The sequence below is a fragment of the Sceloporus occidentalis genome, unplaced genomic scaffold, assembly GCF_023333645.1.
Source record: "Sceloporus occidentalis isolate IW3139 unplaced genomic scaffold, rSceOcc1.0.p SCAF_14, whole genome shotgun sequence".
Taxonomy (NCBI): domain Eukaryota; kingdom Metazoa; phylum Chordata; class Lepidosauria; order Squamata; family Phrynosomatidae; genus Sceloporus; species Sceloporus occidentalis.
The window spans coordinates 10,682,864-10,695,382 of record NW_028316994.1 but is presented as its reverse complement, the minus strand read 5'-3'; the positions used below and the strand labels follow the sequence as shown (position 1 = coordinate 10,695,382).

General features: G+C 40.2%; 1 protein-coding gene across 1 annotated transcript; it reads right to left on the bottom strand.

The window, feature by feature from the left end:
* Positions 1-295: 295 nt before the first annotated feature.
* On the bottom strand, positions 296-10,213 carry LOC149303889 (vomeronasal type-2 receptor 26-like). The gene is made up of 5 exons (XM_089480846.1): positions 9,923-10,213; positions 6,529-7,380; positions 4,799-5,026; positions 3,658-3,784; positions 296-1,197 (listed from the first exon to the last, which is right to left on the bottom strand). Exons 1-5 carry the CDS (start codon positions 10,211-10,213, stop codon positions 296-298), a joined length of 2,400 nt encoding a protein of 799 aa, XP_089336972.1.
* Between the last annotated feature and the right edge of the window lie 2,306 nt (positions 10,214-12,519).

The window sequence follows — 12,519 nt, the reverse complement described above, 5'->3', positions numbered from 1 at the left end:
AATGCTTCACCATTTTAGTCATCCTCCTTTGGACACGCTCCAGTTTCTCTGCATCCTTTTTAAATTGTGATGCCCAGAACTGGACACATTATTCCAAGTGGAGCTTGACCACAGCAGAGTAGAGTGGCACTATTACTTCAACATCAATGTGAATATGGGGAAAAGAAAGGGGGGAAAACACATCCACATCCACTAGTAGTCCTTATCAACTAGCTTTACCTAACAGAGGATCATTTCCTTTTACAAATGGATATATTAAATGAGATTATGCATAACAAATAAGATGAAATAAATTTCAATGGTTCTTCTTTACTAACTGTTCTTTTACATTTAGTTCAGGTCTGAAAAGTATCATGTAGCATTTTGGGAAGAAGATGCAAGCCAGTAATGCAAAACTAGAGACCAAGATGGAGAAGACTTCCACGGTCACCATATTAGTCCCTTTGGTGCTCAGGTAACTTGGGACAAAGGAAACCCAAACACTGCAAAAGACCAACATGCTGAAGGTGATCAGCTTGGCTTCATTGAAACTGTCAGGCAGCTTCCTGGCTAAGAAAGCAACTGTGAAGCTGATGAAAGCCAAGAGCCACATGTAACTCAGGACAAGGTAGAACATAGTCTCAGAGCCTTCATTGCACTGCAAGATGGTCTCAGCCGGCTGGGAGTGCATGTCAGCCTCTGGAAATGGTGGTGCGGTTATTAACCAAACAGCACAGATCAGAGTTTGAATAACAGAACAGACAAAGATCACTGATGTTGCCAGCTTCTTCCCAATCCATTTCCTCATCTTGTTCCCTGGCTTTGTGGCAATGAAGGCCAGCACCACAGTGATAGTTTTGGCCAACATGCAAGAAACAGCTATAGAAAAGACAACCCCAAAGACTGTTTGCCGGAGAAGGCAAGAAACCTTCCCTGGAGTGCCAAGGAAAAGAAAGGAGCAAAGAAAGCAGAGCAACAGAGAGACAAGCAGAATACAGGTAATGGTCCAGTTGTTGGCTTTGACAATGGGAGTTTCTTGGTACTGAATGAAAGTCCCCATTACCATAATCGTGATTAGTGAAAAGAAGACTGCAAAGGAAGCCAAAACTGCTCCCAGGGGTTCTGTGTAGGATAGATAAATGTTTCTTTTAGGAAGGCATTGGACTTGCTTCTCATTTGGATAGTGATCGTCTGGGCACTTTTCACATTCACTTGCATCTGAAATACATGAAAAAGCTCTCAATGTTTCCCAAACCACTGCAAATATTCTTCAAATTTCATTTAGAAATCAATCTTGCTTAGATCTGAATTAACCAAATTTTGTTCTTTCTTCCATGAGAATATTTGATATGTTTGTTATAAATAATTTTTTTGTTTCTAAATAAATTATCATTTCATTTGCATGTGTACATGTGTATTTCAAACAATTTTTTCAAACATACGTATTTTATTTTTATATATTTTTTATTATTTTCCATAAATTAAAACAAACATTTAACACATAGAAAACAATAGGTAAAACATTCATTTTACACATGTCAGCACATAAGAATTCAATCATACAACTTAGAGGGGGAAAAACCAGGAAAAAACACAACAGTGGACAATCTAAAACAAGAAAGACGACTTCCTATCCCTTTCTGTGACTATTTGTTTTATATCCAGTATCAATACTGAAAATATAAAAAATAAAAGTTTACAACCTACTATATAAATTTTTTCATCAATATTTGTCAACATTCATATCTATCTCCTTATTTATTTTCTGACTGTCACTTCATCTCTCCTTTTTATTTAACCATCATTTGTAATATGAACTCATTTTTCCTATTTTGCTGTTCTCATACCAGTTTCAAGTATCTGGGACTTTTATAACTCCGTTATTGTCCTAAAATATACAATATACAAAATACAAACATACTTATTTTTATTTCGTATTTGAACACATAGATGTACTAAAACGAGAATTGGCTACTCCCTTATGCTCTATACCAGTGATGGCCAATGTGGGCAGAGGGTCTTGGGGTGGTGGAAAGATCCAGGGAGAAGTGAGGAAAAGGGAGGTGGCAGGGCAGCCTTCAACTGGGGACAACGGGAGAGGTCTCTGATGGCCATGAGGCCATGTGCACTGTCATTTGTAACAGCAGAACATGAGCATATGTAGATTTTGGTTTCTGCAGGGGTGGTTCCAGAATTGATCCATCGCAGATACCGAGGGCCAACTATATCTCACTGATCACAAATTCCACTTACTCAGATTCAGCTCTATGAATATCCTCATATTACAAATCTTTTGTATAACAGAACAGTGAGGCAATGGCTGCAAACTTAAAACTCAAAGCGGATGCATTCACACTATTTGGGGAATTGTTAAATTTCTTTCCGCTCTCATTGGGATTCTTTGTAACACACTGTGCAAAATTCATACCAAATTGTGAATCTTAGCAACTGGTACACATGGGAATACCATAAAGAACTATGTAAGAGGAGACTGAACTAGCTCTACTCAAAATGTGTATTTTCAGCAATCCAAAGTTGTAGAGAGATCTCCAAAACAAAATCTAGCAGTACAAGAAGAAAACCTGGGACCTTCATTGATTTTTCTTCTTGTCTGGAGTTCCTCTTAATCATAACTGGGGTTTTCCCTTCTCTCTGTCTTCCAAGGGGCAGATAAGAAGGGTCACAATAATTCACAAGAGAACAACCTCTAAATGTATACCAAACACATTATTTGCTGTTGTGTTGTGTGCCTAGAAATCATTTCTGACTCATGAGAACCCCAAGATGAGCTCATCATGGGGTTTTCTTGGCAACATTTGTTGAGAAGAAATTCAGCCCAAAACTCCTCCCTCACGTCCTGAACAATTTCAGAGCTTTCTTGTGGAGGCAGATCTTTCAGACCAATCATTGTCAGAGGCCTTTCATTTGAAGTTCACATAAATGTTGAAGCCCCTTTCTAGTGGAACACACAGATACTTCTTGCTACACTTAATTCTGCATAGGCTTTCCTAAACAATGATGCACTTGCAAAGTTTGGTTTCCTAAGCATAAATTGAACCCCTATTTTCCTTCTTCTACCATAAAATATACCAACATTTGCTGCTGGAACCAGAGGAAGACACACTGCACATTCTTGAGCTGGAAAACATTATGGTAACTATGGGGCTCTACAGACTGCCCCTAAGGGGAGGTGGGAGGCTGCCACTTTCCTGGCCTGATGAGGGCCATGGCAACCTCACACTGTGGCCCCAACCCGCTCTTTGGAAGGTGCAAAAAGGAGCTGCAAAAAGCGGCTTCTTTTTGCACTCTCCAAAGTGTGCCGTAGCGGTGGTGGCATGGCTGTATGGTGCCCCTCTGATGCTGTGTCATGTGCATGCAGCGTCTGAGGTGCGGCATGATACTGCACACTGTCTGCAGTGGCACATGGCATCTTGGCACCCTGGGGGTGGGGTTAGGGCATGCGTCATCAGAAAGCTGTGCCCGGACTCCAACCACAACTGTCTGTATAGGGCTTATCTGTTGGTTTTTTCCCCATAAGACTCAAGCCGAAGAACCAGTCATTTCTAGAATCTTTTTATTTCTTTGGCTTGTAAGAAAGGAAGTGGTTGGGGTATAGAATACTCCTCTATGTAAAGCAGATTAAGTATTCCCCATATGACACAATATTCTTTTTCTTACCAATGTGGTCTGAAATCCTCCCATCAGCACATTGAACACAGTCATAGCAACAGACATAGTTCGCCGGCTGAAGAAGCCTGCTGTATCCTGGCTGGCAGTTCTCAACACATCTGGAACGAGGCAGCATCTAATGTGAAGCACAATGAGAATTCAGAATGGTGAAAAATTCATTCTTCCTAAGTGAGATGATGTGGTTCTTTATCTTTCCATTTCTTTAGAGATGGAGAAGAACCTTTAGATTTTTTATGCAATTTGGGGCTTTATCACAAATGGCTTTTAAACCGTAATTTAATTTGGAAGAAAATGGCACCGGTGACATGGATCACACGACGCCACTTTCCTCCTGTAGATGCCCCATCAGCCAGCTGTTCCTTCTTATTCAAGGGGGAAAACCAGTGAATGAGCTTCCAATTGTGCAATGCCATGGGTGCGAAAAGCCATTCCCGGGGCATTTGTGCAATTTGTAGTAACATGATGCTACTGTCCCCTCTTCCCCCCTCACTATTGTATTAAAAATAATCCTTTGGTTTTCACACAAATCCACAGCTCTGAAGCCTCACAGTGGTGGCTTTTTTAAATTAAAAATTAAAACATCAAATCAGAGCTGCAGAGATGCAGAACTGCACAACAAAAGTTGAAAAGCTCAAAAAAACCCAAAGGCATGATGGGAAGGAAGGGAGGGAGGAGGAGGGAAGGGACGGGACAGGAAGATCCTGCAATGGGGCAGCAGCCCTAAGATAATCTATGTGAAGATGGCTGCTTTCAAAGCGCTAAGTTACCATTTCAAATTTTTACTGTGACTGCAGTGAGAAACAGGCTGGTGTGATAAAGCCCTTGGTTGGATAATGATTCTTTGGACCGGTGCATAAAAAAATGGCACCCTGGGAGCGGGGTTAGTGTATCCAGCATGAGGACGCTGCACCCTGACTCCGCCCACAGGACAGCACTTTCTGCCGGTCTGTAGAAGGTCAGGGGTATCTTACAAAAATACCTTCTAACTAAAAGATGCTATGATTTTAGGATGCAAACTCTTTGGAATGACTATTTATCCCCATGTGGCAAAGGTAACCTTTGAGAGTCAAAAGTGATCTCTTGTTTCTCTCTAAGAGTCTCCCTTTCAGACATATAAACGAAAATCTACCTTCTTAAACTTGTGATTCCACACAACAGCACTGACATTCATTGTGAAGCTTTTGCCTGCAGAAGCGTGGGGATCAATTCCTCCAACTCGGAATTTTTGGAAAGATTGATTAGAGAAAGTGACCAAGTTGATGACATCAAATCCAGAGGCCAGATCCCCATTCTCATCGAAAAAGATTTCTTCCCCAGCACTATTGTTAAAGCGGATGTATCTCAGAAATGAGCGTAGCTAAATTGGAGCAGGACAAAAAAGATGATTATGTGGATTAGCCAAAATAAAGCTGCTTTGCTACACTTTGGAGGTATACTGTTTAAATGATCCATATGTCTTAAGAGGCTGGAAGCTACGCCAAAGCCACGCTCCAGTCCTAAAGACTGGAGCACATCTTTGGGGCATCTTCTGGCCTCCTGCGATGCATGTGTCATTTAAACAGCTTACCTCCAAAGTAGCCCGAAGCAGCTTTATTTTGGCCTGTCTATTTGGACCATTCATGGGAATAGGGATTTGCTTTCTAACTATGTAACTATTATCTATCTGTCATATTGCCTTTGTTTGAGTTCCACATTCTTCATTCCTTATCACACAAATGAATAGAAATGCAGCTGAAACCATTTAGCTATAATGTTATAGAAAAAATAAGTCTGGTTAAACACCATTTCCTATTAAAACAGAGGATTAAATTAAGAGAGCTAACAAGGATTTTAAAATAGAATGAATTGACTCTTCTGCTGCAGAGATTTAGTTGCCCAAACTCTTTCTGAACGTAGTCTAATACAATGAGTGCAGAGAGGTAGCCTGCCTGGGTTCCCATGGAATGAAATTTCACAGCCTTGGAGCAACCAGCAAGAAGACTCTCACCACATAACCACAATACACTCTCATATAGTGCTGCAATTCCACTTTTACTGCTCTGGCTACCTGATGTTGCATTTTCAGGTTTGTTTTTCATTGAGACCTAAATGTCCCTCCTTAAACTGCAAATCCCAGAAATCAACAGGACACAGCCAGAGCAGTTAAAAGTGGAATAAAAGTGCTCTAATAGTGTAGTGCTGTAGTCTAGGCTGCCATGCCCTCGCCAAATAGTCCTGTGAAAGTGGTGGGACTGAAAAAAAATCTTCCTGAAAACATCTAAAATTCAGCCAGGGTCTAATGAGAAGAGTATGGTATGTTTATTTTTAAACCCAAGCTTCATAGGTCCTGGCAAGTACTTTGAATTCTACATGGGAATGTTTAGGAAAAGAGCTTTTATAAGAAATTGAATTATTATACAAATTCTCCTTCCTTCCCCACTTCATAAACAATCCCTGAGCATGGTGTCTGGCATATCGGTTTAAAACATGGCGGGTGGGTGTGCATGCAAACAAAAGCACACATGACGAAAACGACAATCAGTGCATACTGTGATTAGGAGACTGGCATGTGAATCCCAGTCCAGTCATGGAAACCAGTGGGGGACCTTGTGCAAGCCACAATCTCTCAGCATCATAGCAAAGCATAGGCAACCCCATCCCAAGTACAAATCATGTCAAGAAAACCCTATGATACATTTGCTTTAGAGTATCCATTTGTTGAAAATGAACTGAAGGCTATCACAACAACAATAATTAAAGTGATAGAATTATAAATAATGTTATTGTGGGAGGTGTTTTTTGCCTCTCTGCTTAAGTGACTCACCTTAGCGGACAGGTAATGAGAAATTTATCTAAGTAGTTATTTTACCCTGGACATACCTGCCAGGGCTGAATATTCAGAAGTCTCCAACTGTTCCCAGTATCTATTGCTTTCCATTTGGTGCTCAATGAATTGGCAATATGAAGAGCATGGGCTACAGCATAGACAGCATTGTAAACACTGTAGCTCTGACCAGTCATCCTCATTTCAAAGAGAGATCCAGGAAGGTTTCCAACTTTCTCTTTCCCAGTGCAATTGTTTGCATCTGGGTAATTCAGGTTATACAGTGGGAGAGAACACATAAAGGCACTGCACCAAAACTCCTTTAAGAGATAAATCTTGGACTGAATTGGATTTAGATTCTGCAGAAACTCCTGAAATCCTGGCACCACATTGGTGTGGAGGGCAAAGGACAAGGTGCCATTGAAGGATCTTTCGGTAAAGTTACTATCAGAGAAAACAGTTGTGACATCCCACTGAGCGGTTGTGATCCAAATTCTCTCCATAGGTTGCTTCTGAAGAAACTCAAGGCTTTCGAGAATTATCCGTAAACCCTCCATAGACTGAGCGTCTCCATAAACCAGGATCACATTAATATTCTTTGAGAGAAGAGTTGAGGCAATGGTATTTAGGCTTTTCTGAAGGGACGGTAATTCATAATTTGTCACTGTGGGAATAGATAGTGTCAAAGCAATGCAAATATCCTTCTGGACAAGACTTATACTGAAGATTCGATGAAATCTCTCTCCACTTTCTCCCTCTGGAATGAGGAGACCAATCCAGTTCCATCCAAAATACTCAAACAGTTGAGTAATCCCAAAATACTGAAAGATTTCATCTGGCACCATCCGGAAAAGAGAGGGAAATTGAATTTTATCTCTGAAGATGGGGTCAAAAGACCCATAACTCAGCTAGAAGTGGGGAGGAAACACATATAAAAAATAAATAAATGGAAATGGAGTTCTTCCTTTAGTTAGGGAAACATTACCCTTTCAGTTTCAGGAACAGAGACATAAATAGAAGAGAGGGTTATTTAACAGCACGCTGGTCCAGATGCCAGAATTTGAGGAAAGCAATCTGCTACTAAAGACTCAGTCACTTGGCAGTGTAGAAAAATATACACATTTTTAGTTAATGTGAAAAGTAAGTTTTCCCTTGCAAAGACATTCTTCCCCTTTCCCCACAATGTACAGCTCATTGACCATGGTGCCAGAATAATATGTTTGAGATTCCTACATTGAGGATCTCTCAGGTTAAAAATATAGGGTTTTTGTTATTTGTGAGTTTCCCACTTTCCCAGGGACCTGTGCTTCTAACCCCAGCCAATGTGGAGGGCCCACTATGTTGCACAATTCACTTAAAGTGATGGTGCTACAGTTTGGCTTCACATAAGTTATACTTTTGATTCTGTATTCCTTCAAAGGAGCCACGTGTTGCACTTCCTTCACCACAGTCCTTTGGAGCCTTTTGGAGCTAGCCTTTACAAACAAAGGCTCAAAGTCTGTTGTTAGTCCTGACAAAAAAAGCCCATTGAATTCGTTGGCTTTCTGTACATGTCGACTGAACTTTCAACAACTGATTGATGCATTTGTGCTGCTCCTGCCACTGAGGACATTACACACATCCTCTTTGACTGTTGCTTATATGATAATGAGAGAGCCCACCTTTTACAACCCTTTTTGGTTAGATTGACCTATTGGGATCCTCTGTCAGATTGTCCTATTTCCTTTCCGGTGAGAATTTACATCTTTTGTGCTGAGTAGTAAAATTTATTGTAAAAGTTGCTCAACTGAGAGATCAATGTATCATGCAAAACTGGGCTTCATGCCACGGAGATGAGTTCATTTAAACATTTCCAACATCCCTTCCTTCCTCTCCACTCTGTTTTAGATCGTTGTAGACTGTAGTTTGTTTTATATAATTTGTTTTTATTTAAACTTTACTTATATTTGTTTTAACTTTTTAGTTAATTTTATACGGGTTTTTAAGCGAGATCAGTTTTTTATCCTTGTATGTATTTCGATATTCTAACAATTAGATTTTGTATTATGTATTTTGTATTTTGTCTTCTATTGATATGGTCAGCTGACTAATCAATAAGATTTGTTCTTAAAATTTGTTGTTAGCAACTGATTGATTGGGTCTACTCTAGTGGAGACTAACTAATATGATGGCAGCCAAACAGTTTCTCTCTTTTCAGAAGCTGAAATTAAGGTGGGAAATGTTCATAGAAATATAACTGTTGAAATGAGACTGAAGCCTGCACCTAGGAGCAAGTTTATTTACTCCAGAAAAGACCATGTTCTTGCTCATGTATTCTGTCTAAGAAGCTTTTTTCCTTTTCATTTTGAAAAGCATTAAGCATATTTTCTGCCTGCAAATCCCCTTTTCTAAGCAGCAAAGCCATGTGTAATTTTGAAATCTATCTCTACAGTAAATTATGGGAAATAGGCATAGTACTTGAAACAATCACAGAAATCCTCATATTCTCATAGAACGGGACTATATCTACTTGCATAGAAGGGGGAAAAGAAGGTATACAAGCCCACCTTACTTTCCAGCTTTTCCCTATTTTGGTCTGGACTGGACTGCAAGAGCCTTTCAATCCGTCACAGAATTGATTGTTCATTTCTCTACTTACTTTTTCAAATGCAAATATTTTTGGAGCATTTATAAAATTTAAGCCACTTTGATTACACTCTAAAGTACATCTCTGCACATTCCAAAAATACATGCTATTTTCCATAGTCATTCACCTAATGTATGTAGTTTTGGAACAATGTTATGCTGCCCTAAACTTGGAAATATCTAGAATTCTGCACATGGCTTCTTTTCAGGAATGTATGGAGTTCTGCAAGGTATGAAATGGATAAAGCCCCTCCCCAAATGAATTAAAATGTACTTTTCTCCCATCCCTTGTGTTGGCAGAAGCATGCATCACATGAATATGTGGAGTACCTTCTGGATTGTGAGGCTTAGCCTCTCTATCTCTTTGCTTAGTTAAGAGATCCTGGCTTTTATCGCTCTTTTGACCCAGACATTTTCCCCATCATCCATCCTACTACAGTTAGAAATAATGTTTTCCAAATCTTCTCCAAAATCAGGAGGGAAGTGGACAGGGTGGTGCAAGTCTATTTCAGCATGGAATCATTGAACTGAGTTTCACAGGGTTTGGTTTCTATGAAGGCATGCAGAGCTATATCTTACAATTAATTTGCTAGAGCATGGAACTCAGATGCCAGGCTCAAACAGAAGTCACAGTAATTAAAAGCCAGTGTGGCACATTTACTAAAACAAATTCACACCAGTGGCAAGGTCACAACTGAACTGTTAACTGAGTAGACACACAGTACTGACAAGACCATTTCAAATTTAGAAATTAGGAGAAGGATATACAGTAAAGGCAATGTAAGAAAAAATCTGTACTAAGGCATGAAGTATGACCATTCTTACCTGTGGAAATTTATAGATATTTAAGATATTGGCAATCTGGAGGGACGTTTGAGAGGTGTGACCACCGATGATGGCTATGAGATTGTATTCCCAGATGCATTTGTAATTGGGAACTTTCTGTCGTCCCATTGAGAGGAAACCCAATGTGGCCAAACTGGCTTTCAGTGAACTATATGAATTGTCCCAGATTACTGTTTGCAGTGTGGTGTTGGGCAGCAACTTGTCATTCTTATTGATCTCGTAAATGGCAAAAACAAAGGCAAAGACAAGCTGATAGTTCTTAGTCAACATCCTGCATTCAGAATTAATTTTACAAGTTTATATCAAAGGTAGAAATGCACTTTATTTACTTATTATACCAGGGGAAACCTTGAGAATAAAACAGGAAGGATATAAGAATAGCAGATGGACTTGTGATATCCTCTTTCAGAGGTTTCATCCATCAATTGTATCCTGATGCAGAGACATACATTTCAACTACAACTAGAATTAAAGAATTTAAAGACAGAGATGTGGTTTGGTACAAAATTGATATCAATTCTTATTATTTCTTTTAAAATAAACATGGTTCCTAGTGTCTCTGCCACTTCAGTACTTCAAGAATATAGCTGTGTATGGAGGAATAATTTCTGTTTAGTATTCTTTGAGCACCTGGGAGAAATTAATCTGCTGCAAATATACCAGTAAAAATCAGTCTGTATTCTTTCAATTCCAGCATGCAGTTTGTAACTAATTAGCATTTTCATTGATTTCCCTCAGCCGCTGAACATTTGAACATTTTGATTCTTTTTTTAAAAAATTTAAAAACATCACACGGACATCTTCACTATGTCTTTATAAATACATTTAGGTTGTGTATACAATATTGTAATATGAAGATACAATTTTAATTTTGCTAGTTATATGAGAATTATGATTTAACATTAGTCCAGAAAAGCCTAAAGAGTATAGAGTGAAATGGGAGGAACACCAACTCTAGGGACACCATTGATCCATCTGTGTCAACACTAAAAAAATTTAAACCAGATCCGCTTAAATCATATTAAACTGAATCAAAGCCACACTCCTGCCCTCTTCTTCTTGGCCATCTGTCGGAGATGATTTGATTTGGATTCCTTCATGGCAGGGGGTTGGACTGAATGGCCCTTGTGGTCTCTTCCAACTCTATTGTTCTATGATTCTATGATTCTTGCTTACCAAGCTCCGTAGGATGTTCCCGGTGCTTCCCTAAAGTCATTTAATAACATTTCTGCTAATTTAAAGGATACAAATTCCCCAATGAGAAGATCTCCTTTGGAACGAACAGAATTTTGTTGAATGTGGCATTGCCAGCTGCACATGGAGCCCAAACGTTTGTTCAAAATATCAGTCAAGAGAAAGATGAGAAGTAATGAAACCTCTGAAAGTGCCATTACAGTTTGTGCTCAGTCCCAATGATGCACAAGTATCCAAACCTGCATCTCTTGCTCTGTTTTCATGCAATACCCAGCTATAAACAACCACCCCCAACCAAGCAGCAGCTTTTTCTGGTCCAAAGACTCCAGATTAAACAATGGCAGTAAGTGATGAGCTGTCCAAGCTTCATTGTTAGCCTCAAGCAGATGTTCCCTTGAAAGGATCCTTTATATATGACAATTTCAATAAATCCAGATTATTTGGCTCTTAATTTTCCAAGCTCTTGTTGGTGCTGCAATTCCACAGGCAGCCAGAATCACAAGTTTGGAAATTATAGGTTAGATAATCATCATTCTCAAACCTTTTGAGTTCATGCAGAACTGGAGAAAACATGTTTGATACCATCTGTGCTTGAAGTAGTAGTAAATATCACATTCTCCATTAGGGAATCCTAGTGCATGATGGGTGATCTGACATTCTGAGCAGAAAGAAGGAAAAATGTGTTGGAAAGGATCACCATGACAGCACAGATTCACTATACCCTTCACACTCTCAGAAATTAAAACAATTTATCAGAATGTCAGTGTGCCATAACCCTATTAACAAGGGCATCCCTAATATTGGTATCAACCGGTGTGGGTTGATAAGTGGTACTGGGTGGGTGCAAGGCAGCCAATGCCCACCTAGGGCTGCTGGGTGGCCTGACGGTCGAGCAAGTGCAAGCTATGCAGGCAGTGGTTCCCGAGGACTCAGGCTCTGCTGGCCTGCATTAACATCCTTCATCAGGCCTTGAGGGGCTGCAGCCTCAGCCAATCCCACTAGGCCATGCGGCAGTACCCTGAGGTCCCATTTCCCTTGGATATGGTTACCCCATGATGTAAGAATCCCAGCAGCCACATTTCCAACTCTGGTGGTGGATGGCACCGAGGCCAACTGGGTGATGGATCACCTGGTGTTTTTGCCAGGGAAGGAGATCTCCTGCCCCACAAGGAATCCAGCATGCCTGCCTCTTGAGCCAACTGTATGTGGGGGAGCCACTGGGAAGATGAGTCTGCCCTGACTGGGGTAAGGGAGTAAAGGCATACCCTTCCCCAATGCTGGATGTCCCCTCCGTGCTACAACGAGACTGACCATTTGGGCTCCCTGGGCCACCAGATTCAGAAACAGTGCTGACTGATGGAGGGGCCCCAACAGACAGCTTC